This window comes from Thunnus maccoyii, chromosome 1 (assembly GCF_910596095.1).
Source record: "Thunnus maccoyii chromosome 1, fThuMac1.1, whole genome shotgun sequence".
NCBI lineage: Eukaryota > Metazoa > Chordata > Actinopteri > Scombriformes > Scombridae > Thunnus > Thunnus maccoyii.
This window is the reverse complement of record NC_056533.1, coordinates 10,104,205-10,126,520: the sequence shown is the minus strand read 5'-3', so window position 1 is coordinate 10,126,520 and position 22,316 is coordinate 10,104,205. Positions and strand designations below refer to the sequence as shown.

General features: G+C 42.0%; 3 protein-coding genes across 7 annotated transcripts in view; 1 reads left to right on the top strand and 2 right to left on the bottom strand.

Annotated features, from left to right (window-relative positions):
- The window catches only part of ulk3 (unc-51 like kinase 3), a 35,134-nt gene extending 13,300 nt beyond the window's left edge, over positions 1-21,834 (top strand). Inside the window, exons 15-20 of one of the 4 annotated variants that reach the window (XM_042425210.1) lie at positions 1,038-1,085; positions 2,557-2,620; positions 4,496-5,900; positions 9,590-9,662; positions 19,347-19,417; positions 21,491-21,834. In XM_042425210.1, the coding sequence (XP_042281144.1) occupies positions 1,038-1,085; positions 2,557-2,620; positions 4,496-4,512 (129 nt within the window). In that variant the 3' untranslated portion in view covers positions 4,513-5,900; positions 9,590-9,662; positions 19,347-19,417; positions 21,491-21,834. Of the gene's footprint in view, positions 1-1,037; positions 1,086-2,556; positions 2,621-4,495; positions 5,901-9,589; positions 9,663-19,346; positions 19,418-21,477 lie in introns of all 4 variants that reach the window. The other 3 variants (XM_042425138.1, XM_042425283.1, XM_042425057.1) reach the window with 3 other exon arrangements.
- On the bottom strand, positions 9,169-12,551 carry LOC121906731 (growth arrest-specific protein 1). The gene has a single exon (XM_042425813.1). The coding sequence runs from the start codon at positions 11,953-11,955 to the stop codon at positions 11,203-11,205; it is 753 nt and encodes a 250-aa protein (XP_042281747.1). The 5' UTR covers positions 11,956-12,551; the 3' UTR covers positions 9,169-11,202.
- cplx3b (complexin 3b) lies at positions 15,501-22,048 on the bottom strand. Of its 2 annotated transcripts, none has more exons than XM_042425935.1 (3): positions 21,888-22,048; positions 17,261-17,348; positions 15,501-17,023 (listed from the first exon to the last, which is right to left on the bottom strand). In XM_042425935.1, the coding sequence occupies exons 1-3, from the start codon at positions 22,046-22,048 to the stop codon at positions 16,799-16,801; spliced, it is 474 nt and encodes a 157-aa protein (XP_042281869.1). In that variant the 3' UTR covers positions 15,501-16,798. The 2 variants fall into 2 exon arrangements, with proteins under 2 accessions (XP_042281869.1, XP_042281953.1); XM_042426019.1 differs by lacking the exon at positions 21,888-22,048 and adding an exon at positions 20,142-21,469.
- Positions 22,049-22,316: the final 268 nt, after the last annotated feature.

Genomic DNA, 22,316 nt, shown 5'->3' with positions numbered 1-22,316 from the left:
CTAAAAACCTGTGGTCACAATCATTATTTACCGCAACAGATTGGTGTTTTTAAGGGACATTATAGAAGCCATCAGTTTAGGTCTCATTATGACCCCACAAATGTTACTGCTGTAATACCCTCGCTTTATCCTGTTAATAGTAGTAACTCAACCAGGTATGAGGTGCAGCCAAGAACCTTGATGATCCTAAGAGGACTGATTACCACATTAAAGAGCACCCTCAAGCATATGATGACAGAAGTTAGTACTTGCACATGTCTACCATATGAAATGTTTTCTTAAAGGGCTTCTCTTAGCATTGCACCTCCATAAAGTTGGAGGTCTGGTATATACACACGTCAAACTTGACGTCCTCAGTTTGAAATACAGGGTTATAAATTTGTAGTCTCCAAACCCTAGCTGTCACTTGAATCGTTTTCTCAGAGTTGACAAAGCTCCCTCCAGGGGCACAGAAGATATCATACAGCTGTTTTCACAGACTGAATAGTACTAGTGATGACTAGTGAACTAATCTTCATGTGTAAAATTGGCCCCTTCAAAATAAAAACAAAAAACAGAAAGAGCAAGAAGTAGATCACCAGAGATGACACCATTCACCGCATTTTACTGTAAACATGCGCAGCCCAGAAAATGCATCTGGTAATTGAAAGTTAAAGAGATAAATTTGGAGAATGTTAATCACTTCATGATTATATACCAGAGCTTCTGAAAGTAAAACGAATATCAATACCGGTATACTGTTAAACTACAAAGTGTTTGTGATGCAAACATTTTTAAAATCAGATTTTTGTATTCTGTATGAATATGTTTCTAAAACAATCATATTCACCATTTTAAATGTCTAGTTTTGTTTAAAATAAAAACTAAATATAATCATCCCACTTCACATCAGTTCAAGAACCTTTATTGGTACTTATGTTGTCAAAGCATGAGGAGAAAACATATTGCTAATACATATGAAAACAGGAGGAAACACATGCATTGAAAGTGTAAATTCTAATTAAACCAGTTCATAGGAATTTTATTTCTATCACCAGATTAAAAGCCTCATGTCCAGAGCTGAATACCTCAAAAAGCATATCAAGGTAAGCATGCATTCCTTTCAAGTATTCAGCTGAAGGATACACATCTTCTGTCTGCATGAGTAAATTTGCCATTGAGAACACAGAATATATTTTATTTCAAAAACTTAAGACTTCACTTTGGGTAGAACTTAAAACATTAAAGTCTGTGTAAAGCAATAATAAATATGTGTTCTGACCACACAGAAAAATGTGGAATTAACCACCCAGCCAAATTTGAATGATAGAAAAAAATGCCAAGAATATAAAATTTGATTTCAAAATCGTGAAAAAATAAGCGGTATTCTCTGCTCTGAAACGCTGGTGGCATGTCTGCTGAAGGTGCTGAATGCACGGCTTAACTGAACAGCCTTGCTGATGCCGAACTCCCTTATAAAAAATACACAATTAAAAAGTGTGAAGGGTGAAGTGCTGCCCGGCAAATGCTCTCCCTCTGGCTGGGGACTTTCCATCCGAACAGCCGGTGCTGAAGCTGAAGCTGAAGCTGCTTTAACACTGATTCTACTCATCAAGGGACGCTTCAGCTGGGTTTGAAATAACTCCATGAGCGCTACCATTGACCGAAAATGGCCCCATTCACCAGTAACAGTGGATTATCTGTGAATCCCAGTTGTCTCCGATGAAAGTTTATAAAACTACCCTAGTTAGCAAACTGTAGGCTGTAGTTAGAGTGCTCTGCACGTACTCATAGAAGTCATGGATGTATTATAAGATCTGGATACTTGACCCTAAGGTGGTCCCTATTCAGTCCAGTAAGAGTTGCTTGCCTGATGCATAGGCCAAGAAAGTTTCTAGCTTCCAGGTTTACTTCTGGGGGTATGTGGCCCACTGAATGTCCGCAGTGGTGTTTCTCCCACTGGCCAAACCCGTGAGTTTCTGCTCAGCTCATAGACTTTACATTGTGATGACGTCAAGGAATTTTAAATTGCTTTTCTCAGCTCGAGGAAAGTTTTACAAACCTCCATAGATCAAAAGTTCATAGTAGACAGAATCAATTGACCTTGTTTGCAGTTTTAAGTGTCCTGTCAACAGTTTTACAGACGTCTCTTTTACACTACCCACTGAGAAAAATTGGAAGTCAGGCTGAGCGGTGACGCTGTATCCAGTTATTATACATCCATGATAGAACTGGTGTTACATTCAGGTAACTACTATTTTTTTAATATTGTTAGGGGAGGGGTCATGCTATGTATGGCTCCAGTGTGTCATCGAGCCATGATTTCAGGCCCGCCCACAAAATCCTGAACACAAAAATGGTGAAAAACAGTTTAATGGTGTAACTCCAAAGTTAGTTCACTGCTACATAGTTCACATGTTTTCAGCAATTATTTTCTAACATGTATAATGTGTTTAAATAATGATGAAGGTAGTTATATCACCTTTCAGTCCTTATATCTGTGTTTATCTGTACTTGTTTTTTTTTGGTGTTTGCTTATTAGTTTTGGATGATTACTGGTATGTGTTTATTTTTCAGATGCAGGAGACTCAGAGGGATGTGACTCTGGATCGAGAGCCTCTTGCCGACACTGTTAGAAGCTGTGAGTTTCCCCTCCGTGTTGTATAAACTGTCCCTCTGGTCATGAGAGTGTGTCTTGTAGAACCTTGCAGCCGTGCTGATAAGTGACTATATGGAGGTTTTGTTTGGGGTGGGGGGTGGGGCGAGTTAAGTTAGGAATGGCCGCCTTAAGTTGTAATGAAATGTCTTCACAGTGAAGGTTTTTCCACTAGTAAAATATGAGCCATTCTCTTGCTGTGCTGGCCACCCCGCAGGACTGTCTGGCTCTTTGATTTCATTTCAGTGCAGCCTTGGGCCGCTCTGTCCTCTGCCCTGTTGTAAAGCCTTCCTTGTGAAAATGAAACTCTGTGCTAGCAAAGAGCAACTCTCCTAACACACAGACATGTCAACTGGCCATTTATATATTTTAAGAATCAGTGTATATTCAATTTATACTGAATCTAAACAATGTAATGTTTACATAAAAAAACAGTATTGTTAATGTTAAATTGCGTTTAATTATTGGAACTTTCCTAACTATACACTATATGTTCTTACTACTAAACCATATAAAAAGCTGTGTATTATTAATATAAGTTACATTTTAATATACTTAAAATGACCTTGCTGCAACCTATATACACATACTCTAATTCCCAGTATTTTCTGGTCGCTGCTCCTAGATGGATAGTGGATACCTAAAGCCTAGACAATATCCTGTTCTCAGCGAGAAATTCCTGGAGAATTATGGATTAAAAAAAACGGGGATGGGGGAAGTGCACCATTGACTCTAGAGGCTGCTCGAGTTTCATGAAGAACGTGGTTTCCTATTCTGCTGCTGTTATTTTAATAAAACCACACCACGGTCAGCCATACTAGCTGGCACTGATCCAACAGCAGCTGCACAAGAGGGTCGCAGAAACGCCCAAGTCTGTCTGGTGACCTTAGACTACACCAAAACAAGTTTTGCTAAGAACCATGACACTGTAACTCTGAGACAATTTACATTTTAGGCATTAAGCTGCAGGCAGTGTTTCAGTGTCCTACTTACAAAATGACCCCCCCCCCCCTTAAGCACTGACCCCTCACAGACTTAAACTGACATCACCTGCATCATCAGCATAGCAGGCCTGAATGCAAGAGGGCGCAAGAGCTCAAATTTCTAGGCAGCAGTATTTCTGTGGCAGGTAACATGTGATGCTCATACTTTACATGCACTGTAAATGGTATAAATACTGCAAGTTTCAGTTTATGTAGCAACAACTATAAACAAATGTCAGTTAAGGGCCCACTTCTCTTTTATATGTATTTCATATCAGAGTGTTTGGGAAACAGTGATCGTCATTTTTCACCATTTTCGGACATTTTATAGCCCAAATGACTAATCAATTAATAGAGAAAATAATTAACAGTTGCATCCCTATTTTATATTATTAATATATCAATGGAACATAGAAATGATTAAGGTATAGTGGTAGTTGACAATTGTTCTCTTACCCTCATTATTGCAATAACTCACAGTGAACAAAGGGGGGAGTCCATGTATACTGCATGCTTTTGGATAAGACTTAGCAGGATGCCAATAAAGAAACGTTTATTATGTTGGAAGATGGAAAAGTTGTACATCAAAATAAGGAAGGTTTACATTTTTATATGAATTTCTTTAAAATATTAATTTATGTCCATATATTCACATAACTGAAATAATTAAGTTCTCTTCTTTGAGTTATAAAAAGTATCATGGGAAATGTCACATGGACAAAAAAATGTAAATTCCAACACTGTGTGACACTGTGTTTGGTTACTGTTCCATGGAGTTGTCTCAACTTTATTATTTAATACATTATGTACAGTATATTATAATTGTATTCCTCAAAGACTGAAAGCCAACCAACATCAATCATTTCTGTCTTCTCAGCCTGCTGTTTGCAGTAAGCTCGACGGCTACCATGGTAACCAGCTGGAACGCCCCACAGAGCATGTCTGTTCGTACACAGAGCCAAACCTCCACCTGACCAGGTTTCTGCCCGGGCCAAATCAAACCTGCATCACACCTCACCCTAACCAACTAAACACACTGTCCGGGTGGGAAACTACTGTTGCCAGCCAAATGTGGCCAATGTTTTGGTTGTTGCTGGAAAGTTTTTCTATCAGATAATTTGGCAGGTAGACGACTTGTGTTTATTAGGATTGAGGGGGAAAAAAAATATTGGCTGGTAAAATACTCAAGAGTTGCTTTTGAAATTTTGGATTTGCACACCAGCAAATGTGAAAATGAGTTCCCTGCTCTTTACACTGTGTTGTTGCACTGCTTAGCCTCAAATCCCTCCTCCTGACACACCATTGATATGTAAATGCTGGACAGCTTGTATGACAATACCACACTGTCATGGTAAACGAGTTAAACCGAGACTTTTGCATTTTGTTTTAGCGCAGGACATTCTGAAGTATTTGCAGCACACCCAAAAACTGTGAAAACATGAAAATAGACTGAAATGGGAACCGTGACGTGAAGATGTTTCCCGCAATTTTGAACTGTAGTATTAAGTACATTATATTGAGGCTTCTGCAAACATGCAGATACTCCCTCACCCCTCCTTCCCCACTGCCTTTACTGTGGGTCAACCACAGGCTCACCATGCTCTCTCCACTGATGGAGCCCTCTCCACCACTATGAGGGGAAAACTGGAGAGGTGCGGCCTCTGCCTTATTTACACTAGACTTGCATTTTCTTAGGTTTGGCACTGGCCGAGTATTTGAGGGATACAGTGAGTTGTGGCGCTCAAGCAAAGCCTTCATAACTAGGCCTCTGTGAAACGGTAAAAAGCTTAACAGCCGGTGGCAGGCTGATAATCCTCGCTGTTGTAGGTCTTCGCAGACTGTTTTGATTTCAAACAGGTAAAGTGCTTGAATATTCCGAGAGCTTTAATTTTAAGGCAACTAGAGAAAATACCTGAAATAGGAGTCAAGGGAGAAAAGTATAAATATGTCTGCTGGAAAGAGTTCCACACTGCTGTGTTGTTTTATTTTTTATTGGAATGTTTATACAGCTGTGATTTTATAATGTACTGTATTTATTAAATGAAACACTCAGTAAAAAAATAAAATCTCTGAAGTCAATCTAGTCTGTAACTTCTTCAGACATTTTGTCAACAGCATAAGGCAAGCGCTCGTCTTTGTCCAGAACCTATGGAAAGATTTATGTGCCGTCGTGGGAGCTACGCTGCTGGTCCCTGGCCATCGTCATCATCTGGAAGGCCGCTCTGCAGAAACAGCTGGCTCATGTCCACAAGGGGCGGAGAGAGGAAGGCAGGCAGGGGAAAGTAAGGACATTTGATAATTATATGATTCATATGGAAGTTTGGGAAACTATGAAAACTGAATTTGAAAATCTCCAGATCTCGAAAACTATGGGAATTACACAAAGTATATTATCTTATTTCCTTGTATTGCCCACAGCTTCCCTGCTATGCATGATAGACCCAGCTCTTCTTGCAGTACTGTGGTAGCTGCGCTTCTTACTACTGCCTTTATCACATTTAGCCAGAACTGATGCACTCAGTGCAGGTTTCTCTGGACAAGAGAAAAGTAACCTGAAGTGGAGCACTGGATTAGCACCACAACCATTGAAAAAAAGATTCAACATAATGACAACTGTTTGGATTTAAAGGGGCACTCCATTGATTTTAGACATAAAGATCAGTTTACTAGTCATGGTGAGTTCAACTCATCCTTATGCTTTAACCCTGATGATGTCATAATGATGTCATCAGGGTTATCTGCGCATCTTGGCAAATTTATGGACAGAAAGCAAGTTTACCCATCAGTGTGGGTCTATTGAAAAATGCTATGGAGTTACATTATAGGAAATGTTGGATCCATTGTGAATACATACCAGATTTAAAATCTGAATATTTTAGCTGCTGCTGCTTTGACTTGGATCATTCTTTTCCTAATCTGTCTCTCTCAAGGTCTCAAACTTTATAGAATTGTAATGCCAAATCACTGGAAGACCCTTTTAAAATACAAACTAAAAAAAGCATAAAATCCTGGAAAAATCATCAACTTTGGGAAAAACACGTCAGATTCTCCTAAAAGCAGTGAAATACAAAGTGGGGTTCTAGTTGCCTTAGGTTCAACCAGTGGTTTTCAAATCTAACCAGGACTCCGTAATGTTTGTTTTCTGCTCCACCATGTGGTTAATCACATTCACCTGGCATGCCAGGTGCAAATGACTCCCAGACTGTCTGGTTAGAAAAGAGAAGCAACATGGTCCTCAGTCCTGGAGTAACAGGATGGGGAACCACTGGGTGCTGTGGGGAAAAAGGGGGGGGGGTTCTAATTGCCTAACAGTGCCCATGGTGTTGGCTCAGCTTCATTGCTTTAATCATGACATGAGCATGTTGCTGCCAGGAAAACTTTGGATGCAATTTTGACCCCTGCGCTCGCTTTGTTGCTTGTTTCTGGGAGTACGGCCAATTTATATTGCCCCCGAAAAGTGCATTGAATATCCTTACAGTAATGCAACCCAGAAAGGGAGAATCTAAAATGGAAACCTCAACCCACTGCCCCATCCTCCAAGACGCTCCCCAGTCTCCTCTCCCTAACCACGACCTACGGCATTGTGGCTTTAATTGGCCTCCATTTCGCTGCAGCGCCAACAACACCACTTATTGCCCTTTCCCCTTCCAGGCTCCCCTCTCTCTCTCTCTCTCTCTCTCTGTCTCTGTGTTGATACTTTTAACGGGACAGCAGTCCAGTCATATTGGCATCAACGTCAAACTTAAAGAGAGGTCTCTATGTTCTAGACCCGAAGGAACCGGGTGCCCTTGACTCCAGCAACCCCTGCACTGAGAAACAGAGAGCAGGTCAGCCATTCACTGTGGCTCGATGGCTATCATGAATGGAACATTGTACCTATGAGAGACAAGAGCCTCCTAAATCCCAGGGTCACTCCCACTTTGGAGCGCTGAAGAGAGAGTGGGGGTCAGGGGGTCTGTTTCAGAGAAATGCTGAATAAAGATAATTTAGAAAATGGGCTCCAGCACAGTGCTGCCTCTGTAACCCCCTTGTTCCCCCTCACACACACTCTACTCCCCCACTTACCCAAGGCTGCTCTGCTCATGTTTGTTTTGATATTGCTCCCAGAATCGGGGTGGGGTGGGGTTGGGGGGTAGGGGGGGTGGGGGGGTTGTTTAAAGGGGGCGGGGTGGTTGTGTTGGAGGACTTTAAGATACATGGCAATCATTAAGACAAAATTAGCCCAAAGGCAATCTAACTAAAGTAGAAGGAGTCATGCTATATTGTAGCTGGAGGCAACTTCGTGTCTCTATCTCTGTGCTTTTTATGACACAATAGATAGTTGGAAATGTTTGAGAATTCCTGTGGTTAATGAAAAATCAGGAGAAGCTGCGCAACAGTTCTCTCTAGGCTTGAGGATGTTGTTGAAATTTGCCACCTGTAACTCAAGTAACAAACTTCCTAATTACTCATCACATGTCGGTCTGTTTTCTCACGCAAGGTGGGACATCCAGACATATATGAGTCAAGAAATGTCTTTTTTTTTTAATCACAGAAAAGTGCAAATGTGCAAAAATATATACCTTGTCTGACCTGATCATTATCCTGCTGTTAAATGATTAAGTATCCACAGTGACAGACGTGGTTTTCTTAAGCACTCTGCACTTTAGTACCTTTTGGAAGTCACTCAGTTGTATTTGGAAAATGTCTGCCAGTAACGTTAAATGACTCTTTTACAATTTGTTAATGACTTGTAAATACCTTAGTAAGTGTGGAACAAGCCCCAAATGGTTGCCGGTGCTTCATCAGACTTTTGGTCATTAGCACAGATTGTGAATATACTGAAAAATGCAGAACTTCCTCTGATACCAGTATAAAAGTCATGGTGGTTTAATTACAACTTGAGCCTAAAATGTAAGCAGAATCCTGATTTGTCTGTACCCTCTGAGGATGTATTGTGCAACGACTAGACACTTAAAATTCCTCACCAGGTTTCACTTACACTGATCTAATCCCTTAAATATTAGACAGTGGAACATGGCCACATGCAATGCTTACTGTGGAGTCACTTGGCCGACTTCAGAATGGCATTTTCAAACAATAACCTCTCATTTTTGGCTTTCAAATACTGTGTATAGCAACCGAAGAAGTACTGCCATAGATCTATTTTATAAAGTAAATCTAATTATAGAAACATTGCTACACCCACATGAAAACCTGTCTTAAAAAAGTAAACTCTTAGGAAAGATAACCCATGCATTTGTAAATGCTAAAGCGCAGGTTACATGCAGGTAAACATATTATAGCCACTTCTTTTTCAGTGAGGATTTAATTTGCCTTCTACCCAAGCACCACTGAAGCATTTACCTCTTTCACCATTATATCAATAAACATGTTCATAGGGTCATTAAAGTTCTCCTGAACCCAAGATTGTTTGTTCAAGTGAGAACATTACAATCCGGTCAACAGTAACGTAAGACTGAATCTGGCTTGAGTCACTAGTTACAGACATTCCTGATTACATTTGTTATTTTCTTGATGTCCTTGGACAAATCAAATCATCACACAACATGAGCTCGTAAACATTTTATTATAAAACTCGCCCTCCCACATGGAAGACGCTCCGAAGTGTTTACTGCTATATTCCCACAAGGTTGAGATGAAACATTGAGAACTGTAAATCATATCAGGAGGATTTGTGGGCAGAATCTGTGCTACGTTTGTGTGTATTATACTGTATTAAATGCATTTCATTGATGGTGGCCAGACTGGCTTATTTTACTGCATATAATTGTAAAATATATACACATTCTTCATATTCTAGCTTCATAATTTAACATTTATCAACATTTTTTTCCAAGACTTCATAACAAAACAAAAAGATTAGTTGTGACACAATTTCAAGTGGCGAAGACACAAATTGGCAGCTTCATTACAAGTGATCGAAAAACTAACAAAAACATTGTTTTTACTTTCCCTTTTAACTAAACAGCTTAATGTGAGTCAGTGGCAGCAAGAAGTCAGACTGAAAGACTGCTGGACTACTGGTGTGGACCTTCAAACAGGTAACATTAGCCCTGTTAGCTGCTTCATAATACAGAGCATCTCCTCATGTAAATGTGTGCAGCTACAATATGAATGTGATGCATTGCAATACTACTTGCTACATTATTCAAAGTACATTTTCTGAGGAAAGGAACCATCGTAGGAATTTGTGAAGCAATTCAATCTCTTGTTTTATCAGTTTGAGCTTTATCTGTAGTTGTGCATTTTATGTAGGAAGCACTTAGTGACAACCTTGCAGGTTAAAAGTACCCTGCATGTATCCTAATACACCTCTTATTTAGTTGGCAACACTCTAATTCTCCTTCAACAAACAAACACTGCGTATGCCACAAAATAATTAACATACATTCAGTCTATGTTTGACGCCTCTAATGAGTGAATACTTTACTGCTATGTTTACTGATTATTGTGTTGTTGCTGCAGTGTTCCGATATCTTTGTTTGATGAGCTCCTGCTCACTTATTGCAACAACTTCTGTTTGAATCACACAGTTTGTTTAAAGGTATGTAGGGTAAGAAATTAGAATCTTGTTACATAACAGCAGAGCAGCGTTGAACCAGGTGGACCCTGTTGTCGTAAGCGATGGTGTGGACAGGTATGACACGTTGACCCGTTCACACCAGCAGCAGACAAGGTTTTCCTGGGTTGACGCTTCAGTGTGAAAGCAGTAATAAAGACAGGGGTCTTTTAAAGGCGTGAAAGGGGGCTGGCAGCAGAGAGGAAGAAGGGAGAGGGAGGGGTGGTCTCAGGAAAAGTTCAATAAAACAATGTCATGTGGGGGAAGGGCCCCAGACAGAGTACTGGAGAGGCGCTTAAGTTAATTTAAGTACTTGATCCCACACCCTTGCCTGTCCTCTGACAGTTCCCACAAATATTTGAAGTGTGGTTGCTGCAACAATGCATAGGCCCCTGAAATGGAGAGCAGAGCAAACAGAGACTGGATGGGTCCAATGTTTGTCTAAGGTCTTAATAAAGCCACACTCCAAGTACCATTGAAACCAAACAAATAGGAGCTCTTTAAAGGCACACAGAATGTCAATGCCCTGCAACAAATTTGCCCTGAAAAAGAATCGAGTTTGGTTCACTTCCTCTCATCATCATCTAAAAGTATTTTTGCCATGATTGACAACAAGTCGTTCCTTCAACTTAGCAGAAAGTGAGCAGTTCACTCAGTACTGTAAAGCCATCTATGTGAAGTTTAGAATCCCAAATCAAGCAGTTTTTTTTTTCCTGAGTGAGATGTGCATCGAAAAGAATTCCTATGCAAATTGTATGGTTGTGGAAAGCCTACACAAATCACTACTGTGCTCTGTCACCCTGCAGCTAAAATGGGCTCTCAGGGAGGCCCAGTGGTGAAAAAATAACTTTCCTTATCCAGCAGACCTGGGTTCAAGTCCCCTGCCAGCAAGCATCTGCCCTGCTGAACTGTCCTCGAGCAAGTCACTAAAACCCCTGCCGAATCCAGGGTTGATCTTGCAGTCTTGAACAGGGGCACACTGTCACTAATAAATCCATCAAATGTTGCATGTAGCCATCATCTCAGTACAATATCCGTCCAAGAGGAAGCAACAGGAGCGTCATGCAGCTGGGCAGCCTTTGGGAAGCAGAGGAATGGTCAGTGTACACCTCCTCTCTGTCGTTTCTAGTGTCATAGTCTTCATCCTCATAGATGTCATCAGTATCAGGCTGGTCTGAAATAACACTGTGGTCTCCTATGGAGCAAAGTTTGCTCATGTTCTCCTTGACCACTTCACAGAAAGGCCTCTCAACCCCATCGCAAACACAGCGGTTGAGCAGCATGCCATTCGGGATGAACAGCATCTGTTGAATGGTGGCTTTACACTTAGAGGAGCACTTCCTGCCATTGAACAGCTGTCCGCAGTATGACAAGTAGGCCGTGAGGGAGGTGTGGCAGTTGCTGTCTTCCTCGCAGCGCTGCCGGGCCTCCATGCAGCCTATTCCCCCGGCATCGCTCGGGTGTCTGCGGGGGAGGCACGGCTCTATGGCTCGCTTGGCGCTGAGGCACTCCAGGTCCTGCGCGCAGTCGCAGGTCTCCAGGTCAGGACCGCTGCGCGTGTGATTCAGTCTTATCAGCGCGTTGATACAGTGGCTTGGACATTGTCTCCTCGTCCCTCTGATGTTACCTTCACATGCTGCTAAATATTGATTGTACGCAAGATCGCACTCGGGCTCGTCGTGGCACCGAAGGAGAGCCTGCCAGCAGATTAGCTGGGCATCTAAGGCCACCAGCACCCACGGGAGAAGTGCCAGGGCGCTGCACCAACATTTCATGCTTGGATGGAGTTCTAGTCCGAGGACGTGCACTTTCTCCACCAGCACATTAGGATCAGGACAATCTACACATTGAATCTTACAGGCTGAAGTTCACATAAGTATCCCATGCATGGAGACAGTTTGTTGCCAACGCAGTCAAAAAATACACACACACACTAGGATCCTTCATAAATTATCCACAAACTTGCAAGTTAGTTGAGTTTGCCTCCTCCTGGTGAGCTTTGCAACAGTGGAAGTCAGGATCTGACTCAGGGAAATCACCACGCGTGGCTGCAAAAAAGAGAAGCAGCACAGTAATAGTCATTCCGAGAACCATGTCCGTTCAAAAGTGGGAAACCACGCTCCAAACAGCAGCCTGCGCCTGCCCCGTGCCACCGGTGCAGATCCGGGGTGGACACTGAAACGCGCCGCGGGGCTATCCAAAGTTAACGCACACTTTAACCACAGTTATTGTCCGCAACTCAGTTTGTACACTTGAACTCATCCTTCTTTCCATTGTTTGTTTCGACTTCTCTTCCCAGCTCCACCACTTTTAACATCCCTCCACGCATTCCGATGTTGTTGTTTTTTTTGTTTTTTTGTTTTAGTTGGAAGAAGTTGTCGCATTTAGTCCCGCTATGCGCGTCTTTGTCCCTCTTCTTGCTGTTACGCTTCACGGTCCGCCGAGCATTTCCCCACAACACCCCTCCTTCTGCTGAAAAAAGAAAGAAAAGTTTTCCTTCCCCCCTCTCTCTCTCTCTCTCACTCTCTCTCTCTTTCTCCCTCTCTCTCTCTCTCTCTCTCTCTCATTTACAATCCTGGCCACCGATTGGTCGTCATTGAGGAGTCAGCCGTGGGACCCATTTCCAGGCCTACAGCAGTATAGCTGTACGCACAAATCCTCTCAGTACATGACGAGATAGGCTGGATGAAAATGTTTATAATTTTCCTCACATAAAATCCAGGATCTGTGTGGTCCCCTCTTCACTTACAGCAAAACACAAGTGAAGGGGTAGGCAGGGGGGTTTAGCAGAACGCATTCCTTTGCAAGGAGCTCACATCTGCAACTTCACTGCTCCAATTTTCAGCGCGGAAAAACAAATCTGTTCCTTTTTAGCCGCAAACAGAGCAGGGGAAACCTCTATGATAACTGCCTCATCGTTGAGGGTTTTCACTTAAAGGTTCTCGCTAATTGTCGCTCTTTCCTCCCTCTCCCGCTCCTGCCTCCCATTCTGCCAAGCTTTAAGCCCCGATTGATAGAGGAGAATGGGAGAGAATAGTATTTTCTGGCCCGTTTCACCCCAATTGTGTCAGATTGGCCATGCAGTGGCCCAGTGTCTTTCCAGGCTGAAGATTGTTCACGCACTGCGGCCTATCAATAGAGAGGGGTTTCAGCATCAATATATTTTACAGCTATCCCCTTTCACACCACACTTGAAAACTACCAATAGCTCAGGCTTTCCTGCCATTGAAATGGTAACTAACTTGATTTTTTTCTTTCTTTTTTTCTCTTTTTTTGCAAAGCAGTTTCAGGTCTGCCACTGGGAGGCTGTGCCAATTTTGCACAAGCTCCACAAAACCAGACGGATGCCCGACTTGTTATCTATTCAAGGCTATAATATGACAGATAACAGCTTGTAAAAACTGCATTTCACAGTGTGAAACATGCATAAAGACAGCATTAGACCTGCAGTAGTCATATACAGTGTATATATAGCCGAAACCTTATGTTCTGTATGTACAGCAGGTGGACAGAATAACAGAAACACTAGAATATAAAATATAGTTCAATACAACACCACAAGATGACTGCTGTTAAAATGACCACAAAACTGAATGAAGTTCTGTTTTACAGTTATTTTTTTTAGTCCATCTTCTGTGTATCAACTTACTTATATGATATGAGGGTTGGAATATTATTAAAAAAAATAATATATATTGTGTGTATATATATACATACATACATGCATAGATGATGCTCTGTATGTAGGCTTTTTGTACCCTCTAGTTTATGACTCATGTGAATAACTCACTACACTATAGTGCAACCACATCTTACATCTTTTAATACTAACTGACCACAACATCCCATCACTCACCTGTCAGTCATAATCTATCAGCCTCCTTCTTCATGTTTCTGTAGTTGTGAGTGTATTTTTGTCTCCACCTGGTGTTCAAGATGCTGCAAATTAAAGTGAAAACTGACAAATGACCGCATACAGTTCGAGGCAGCTCTGTGCAAGAATGACACAAAACAGAAACAAAAGTACATTATCCTAAAAATCTGTTTATTGCAGTTTAAACTCAAAAAACACTGAAATAGTTTCAGAGACGGAATGGCAGAGATACACTGTGAAACAAAGAAACAGCCAGAGAACGAGAAGAAACTGCGTGTCATGGCAGCCATTTCCTGAAAAAATCAATTTCACAGGATGACAACACAGAAATTACATTTGTTTATTATTATTATTATTATTTTATTATCATTATTATTATTATTGAGATATTATTTAAAGTAACACACTCATACAAAGCAAAGAGTTTGCTTTATGGCTTCAGTTCCACCCATTAATATTGTCTCATGATCAAACATGACAGCTCTATTATAAAAGGACTTATTGCAACTTTTCCTCTGCTTCATATTATTATAATGATATGAATATAATGTTCATCTATCACATGACAATAACCGCTATACTGAAAATGCTTGTGTTCCCTCAGTTTTTATTCAGCAGCAACAGAAATCACCACTGCTCTTAGAGATTAAGGTAACAACAGTCAATATATTTTTGCCCACCTTTCCTTTAAAATCCAGTGTGTTCTCTTTATATGCAAAAACTTCATCATAGGAACGTCATCATAAGGAACCCGAAGGAAACATTTTTGGCAGTAGAACTGTAACAAGAACCAAAGTGGGGAGAGATGTGAGATCACCCTCGGCACCACTGCTCATAAAACTCAAACACTGGCAAAAATGTGGCGTATATGAATGTAACACGACATCAACAACATCCCCTCCTAAGTCACGCGCCTCCACTTACGTTTGGCTAGAAAACAACATCGACAAAATACCGAGTTATACGCAGTAAGCCCACAGTGTGACTGTCTGCTGTGTAACACTACGACCAGCACTCCCAGCCACAAGACTAGGTTTACAAAGACACCACTTGACATATCACACGTCGCCTAAACAACACGAATCCACCAGCACGAAACACCACCACTGAGACGCAGGGGTCAACGAGATCGAGGACAGGCCAAAGGTCATGTGACGGTCAACAACACTACGATGACCCAGCAACTTGATGATAACAGAGTGAAGAATGAGCAGCTGCTTACAGTATAGGCAAACAGCAGATACATTTACATCTTACAACATAAATATCTGTATGTAGACTCAGTAGTTGGAATTATACACACACACTGCAGTTACACAGTTTGACATATTTGAGCCATGTCCTTTATGTTGATTGGAGTGTTTTCAACAAAGGCTTTGGCATATAACTTCTTAAGCATTTACATTTCTCTCATCTGAGCAGCTTTCGTTTTTTTTTTTATTTTTAAACCACTGGATGCAGCGCACACACAGATTTACTCTCTATGTGGTTGATACTGATGCTAGGTTACATTTGGGAACACAGTTATTGCACACGCTTAACTGTAATTACCTAAGTAAGACATGATTTCTGCCTGCTCACAAATTATTCGTTGATTTTAATAAAACGTTGTCAAAAGTAGCATACAGATCTTGGAGCTCTAGAGAAGACAACCTTGTACGGACGTCCAAGGCACAATGAAGTACAGAAAAAGCTAAAAAAAAAAAAAAAGAGAGAAGTATTTATAATTATTTATAATGATATGTCTAGGAAAAGATTAAAACTATGATCATTGCAGCTCAGAGGGAGCTTTCATTAGGAACATTCCAACATTAGTAAGCTACTTATGACAAAGATCAGCCACATTTGTTGCTCTGAATCAGTTTGTAATAATTTGTGCTTTTGTATGTGGAATGTAAACAATCCCACAAAGTGCTCCTTCACTTAACATTTCCTAAAAGAAATTTCCCCAAATCCAACATAATATGCGTATGGTCTCCTGACATTAGACAGTGTCAGATTGTGAATGTGAGGTTTTTATCCCAACCAAGCCTCTTATTTCACTGATCAGTCCTCCCTGTCTTGTTAAAGGTGCTTGTGCTCATCAGTGAAATCAGCTGCTGTGTGTGTGGCAGTAATGAAAACCTGCATACACGCCTGAGACCTCTGCAGCAGGATCATATTGTCTTATCACTGGTCATGTGAAGTACAGAGAGTAAGGGAGTTCAGGGGACGGAGGGAGAATTTTATAGGCTGGCCAAACTTCTCTCAGAGGAAGAGTTGCTCTAAAGGCAGAAGTAATCTCATTGGTTAAATCTCAATGGGAGGAGCTAAGGAACCACAGTTTTTCAGAGTGCAAGTTAGCTTATTTCAATAAGAATATGAATGACATTCATGGCCTTTAGGATGTTTGAGGGTCAGCAGGCAAGCTGACTATAGTACAAGTCAACATTTTGGACACAACCTCCTGTTTCCTTGAATGAAGACGTGTGTCCAAAGTTTTGACTGGTACTGTATGTCTAGACTTCTTTTTTCCAGTTAGTAACATTGAGCCCCAGATCTGATTATATTAGCTTCCTCATCTCTTTCTTTCTTTTCTTTTCTAACTTTGCGCAGCTAGAAAAACTGCTGTTACGCGGCTCTGCCAACTGACATTCCATTCAAGCAGTGCCAGTAAGAATATTTCTACCTCCAGAGCAGCTCCGCCTCTGAAAAATATTTGTACAAGTCAAGCTCTAATCTTCAGGGACTTAGAGTTGGCCAGATCACATGAGACTGCAATTCTCCGTCTGCTTTTTGAGGTCTTCCAGTGTGGCCTGGGCTTTGTCTTTCAGCTGGTCGATGTCCACGTTCTGGATGTTGGACAGCTGGCCCAGCACCGACTGCTTGTGTGCTTCCTCCTGGTTGTCCTCCGCTATCATCTTGGCCAGCTCTGTGGGCAACACCACGTCTTCGCCTGCCTGCTGGATCTGGGTCTCGTCAGTCTCATTCTGAGGTGGATACACAAGTTGGCAGACATAGGAGGAGAAAAGAAAGACGACAACTTTAAAACAAAATGGTTCAAATCGCGCTGTGGCTTGTATAAATATAGTGATGGACTTAAAGAATCTGTAGGCTTTGTGTTCCTGTTGGAGACGTCTTCATGTGTGTCATGCCACAACCAGTCATTCAACCCAAAATGCATTGTATTCCCCTTTCTTCACAAAAGCAGAGTGGGATTGGTTTACCTTTGGTAGTCTGTACTTTTCCCGAAAATGACTCCTAACTGTGGCTCTCTCAGCTTTCTTCTGGGCAAAACTGGCTTCTCGTTCTTGTCTGCAAGAAAAGGGGGGAAATGTTGATTTTGGCAGAATTTTCTCAGTGCCACAGAACACACGCATTTAGAATCTCAGCTTCCAAACAAAGCTGGCTAGAAAATGTCTTCAATAGTAATCAAATGTACACCCTTTAACCTGCGGAGAGCTCTGAAATAGCAACACTAACCAAGCACCACACATTTAAAGAGGCGTTATGCCCAAAATATTACAAACAACACATATATTAAGTCTGAAAATGACTGTGTGGCCTCTTGATGTGTAGCGCCAGCAGAAGGTGGAGCAGCAGCTGCAGTGATGCCATGGGGAGAAAAGCAGGAAAAGATATTCTGCTTATGTTTAGAAGCCTCAGATGCAGCATCCTGTCAGTCCAGTGCTCCTCTGAGGGGATTTCAGTCCTCTAGGGATATGGACTAATAGAGGTAACCTACTAACTGCAGATTGACTACCACAACCCCACTTTCACAAGTCAACCCATTGCATACATATCCTAGATTCACCTCAGCTCTGAAGTATTTCAGCCTGCCTTAAATGACAGACTTTGTAGGGATGTTGGCATGTTTTTAGTCTGGAAACCCTCAAAGAGCTTAGGAAGTCTTTGCAATATGGGCAGTTTAAGCTAAACAATCTAAGAAGTATAAGACAAATCCAACCATATTAATATTCATAAATCTGTGTCTGCAGAAAGGGAGGTGTTAAAGTATTTCTAAAATTCTACTCATCTGTCGAGGAAAACCCTAACCCTACCCTAACTCTGGCCCTACCCTTACTCTAACCCTACCCTAACCCTACCCTAACCCTAAGCCAACCCTAACCTAACCCTACCCTAACTCTGACCCTACCTACTTGTGTGTTGATGTCATTTGTCTCTTAGAGCCCACTCTTGTTAACAGTCCAGCTTACAGTATGTGATGCCTCCAGCAGAGGGCAGGCAATGGGCTGCTGGCAACGCTCTCTCTAGTCAACCTCACTGAAATATTTATGGCTTCAGTGTAGCTCATAATTGTCCTTCGTAAATTGCTAAATTTGCTGAAATGCCTTCAACATCATGAGTCAACAACATGACATAATGCTTAACAAACTTGCTGCATGGCCTGAGGCCAAACATAGCACAAATACAGAAGCAAAAGACCACATTTTATCACAGTCAGTTAAATACAGTATGTGCTTAAAACAGAATAAACACCATAGATGATATTCTTCAAATCAGAGCTACAGTGGCAGTGGTTACATTGTATGCCTGGAAGGATCAAATCAGCAGCAGCATCTAAAGTCAGTGGGACACTGAAGGACCACGGGCATGGTTTGTGTTTGTACCCAATGTGTCAGGGGAAGGTCGTTTTATCTGGAGTTACAGCATTCATGGTGCTGTCTGTGTGAGTCCGAGTTCACTTTGTATTAACATGAGGGGGCCAAACACCAAACGGCACATAGGCCCATGCGGCGCTCAATCACAGCCAATGAGCAGAGCTTTGTCTCGTCCCCTCTCAAGGGCATCAGATGACCCGGGTTGTCACTGTGGCCCGGATGCTGAGGGTGATAAAATGTCTCCATGTGACATGCCAGTGTGAGTAACCCACCCCCAACCTTATTCTGCTTTAATCTGAGCGGTATGGGCCTCTCAGTGATCTACGTTCATGTTTAGCACCTCTGACTAATAACTCACTTCCACTGAAGGTCACATTATGACAGCGGAACATTAAGCATCTCTTCACCAAGCCTCCTGTAGAGCTCAATGGGCTGAGTTAGGATTTCACTTCCTACTCATGCTTTCAATTTCTGCACATGGTACAGTGAGGCACTCTGGTTAAAAGTGTTCATCCAATGTGTTGGTGCTGATGGGAAAAATGTTTTTGTTTTTTTTTGTTTTTTTTTTAAGAATCTGCCCCCAAGCACTGTAGCTGCCTACAATCTGTGTTAAATCAAACCAACTGAAACATATAATCATAATCTAACATTCTTTATTCCACATTCTTAATATTTGGTTACTTGTTCCCAGAGACCAGGAGATTGAGCATCTGATATAGGCTGTGGAGTCCTGCTCTAAATGAAGCATCACACAAATCAATAGTGAGTTACTGTCTGCTGGGTGAACTCTGTTTGCCAAATGACCTTGCTGTTACATTATACTGTCCTCCCATACGCTCAGGAGATAAACACCACAACAAATATGTAAATTATAAAAGAAAAACCTTCACTGCCACACAGAACAAAGATTAAACAATCATAACAAAAGAACTACAATTCACACAGCTTGAAGGATATACCAATAATTCAGTTTATCCACATTTTAAAGGCTGCCACACATTATTTACGGTGTATTGACTGGTAACTGGATTAAGAGAAAGAAAGAAATAATAATCAATATTAACTTTATGCTGTTGGTTATTTGCCTTCTGAGAATCACCGAACAGAGGTATTACTTTACCCACTTTATTCACCACACAGTCTGATTCGTTATTCAGCCGCACGCACAGCAATGGGAATATCTCTGCTGAGGCACGAATTATTTCCGCGGAGGAACGATTCCAGGAAACCCAAATTAAAAAGGGCGGTACGAAATTTTGCCGAAACTACGAGGCAGAGAGCTCCCAGGGCGAGAGGAGCAGCTGTGTGTGGAGCGCTCGTGTTATTGCATTGATGCGTAAAAAAGCGCACGGCGCACTGGGAGCACACTGCTATTTACACACAATAACCCCACTGTTTAAATACGCCATGCTTCCATCGCTCTCCCGACACACATTGTAGGTTTTCATTACAACTTTGCAACCACAAGCTTCAATCATTGCCTTACTTTTCCTCCTCTAACTGTTGCTGATATTGTTCAAATTCCTCTTGAGTCATCCCCTGCGCGGCTGCCTCTGATTTCTCCGCTTCGGGTTTCTCCTCCGTCAGTCCGCCTGTCAGGTTCTTCAGCTGTCCTCCCACCATGTGTTTCACCATGAAAGCCATAGCTGCTCCTCTGTTTGATCGGCTTAGAAGTTGAAGGCTTGATGTGCTCTTGGATAGAGCGGTGACGGTGGATAGATATCCGCCAAGTGATGCTTATACCAGACGTCTAGAAGTGTTGCGCAAGAGCATATAACTTTAAAAGGGTCAACGGGAGCGATCAAACCGGGAAAAAACGATGAAATAATTCCAACGGCACGTCGGAAGCTGGCAGTTTCAGCACCACTGGCCCTGGACAGCTCCGCGCCGTGAAGGATGGAGAGGAGCTGCTCAGTTATGAGTCAACAAGTTTGGCGCTGAACTCTACCAATCCTGTGACTCCGTCCGCAGCCACCACTCCCTCCACCCAATCCCAGGCACCGCCGGACTGGGTGTGCGCTTGCACGGCGCGCGTCGGCATCGTGGGCTGCACGGGATCCAGTGATTCGCCGTCTGATTATAACTCACGATGTAGTCAGACAGGACTCAGGGGCGACAAACAACACGTGACGAGCCTCAGTGTCTCCTGGCTGTTTTGGTGCCTCTTTCTCTTTCAGGGTCATCCACGCGCTGGAGTTTGTCAACACACAAAAAGCTTCCTAATTGGGAAATTAGTCAAATAGCTGTCTGTTAACCCACGGCATGAGTTCGGTTTATTGGCCTAATCACTTAGAAATGTTGAGCCGCTCGTTTCTCTTGTAGAGTTTGTTTGATGTGCAGGAAAGCGCTCATTTCCACGAGATGAAAGGAGGGTGAAATGATCGAGCGTCTTCGCAGCGCAAACCATCTTTCAGTGTGAGCAGATAGTTATCTACCATGCATAGTTAATGCCCCTGTAAATATTTCTTGCCTCTATTGAGGGACTGGTGTTACAAAACAGAGTTGACATCCTAAAATTAGAAACTTTGTCTTCAGTTGTATCACCGTAATATTCCTGTGGTGACTCATGTGTCCAGTATCTTCTGCTAATTAGGCCTCCTGTATGACTTCCTCTAATGTTTCTGTGGGAGTGGGCGGGGTGAATAGTTCAACTTCCACCACCAGAAAAGATGATTTATTAAAAGGCTGGATGCTTGTGGATGACACTGTGTGACGCAGTGTTCAGCTGGAAAGCCTCACTTCTAAAAATATGACCTATGTGTGTCTATGTGTGTCTGTGTAATATTTTAAATCTCTCTCTCTCTCTCTCTAGCTCTCTCTAGCTCTCTCTGTGAGACTCTCAACATCCAAAATGTGAAAAGGAACTTTGATCACAAGTCAACAACTTCAGCGTCCTGATCCTCACAGCAGTCTGACACCGATCCTGGCCTACTTTCCCAGTCCCTGTGGATCAGGAGAGACAGAGCGCGTCTCAGTGTCTTTTTGTCACAGGCTTAGCCAGGCCCTGTTAGCCTATACCTGGCTCGCTTTTAAAATCTCACTCAAACTTCAAAGCTGACACCGGTGAATAGATCGAAACGTAATGCAGTGAATAAGATCAAAACTGTACTCTCTGTGAAATTGAATAAAAAGAAAGAATTTGCCTAACCAGCATGTTTAAACATCAAATTATATCCTCTCGCTTTTGATATTCACACTCATGGGATCTGTTCCCAGCCCAGGTCTCACTCACTTTTTTTGTGGATTATCACTGAACCCCGACTGCAGGTGCTCCAGCAGGTACACAGCGGGAGCTTTTAATCCAAGATGATGTATAGTAAACACACACATAAGCTTAGTGGTGAAATCTATACATTTCAGTAAATAAAGACTACAGCCTTCGTATGATGACATGCTCCGGCAGCTGAGCTTCGCACAAAAGTGAGAGCAGGGTCCTTTTCTGTAGAAGCATCTACCAGAGGTGTTGTGTTCACTGGCAAGTACATTAAACTTATGACTAATACATCATCTGTTTTCACCTTGTGGAACACTGTCATCAGCTGAGGTATGAATAGATACAGGAAAAAACACAGAAAGTCTTGGCTGTACAAGTCTTTGTCTATTTACATTCTTTATTTAAATTTAAAAAAACCTCATAGAATTCCTAATGCCAGTGCTGGCA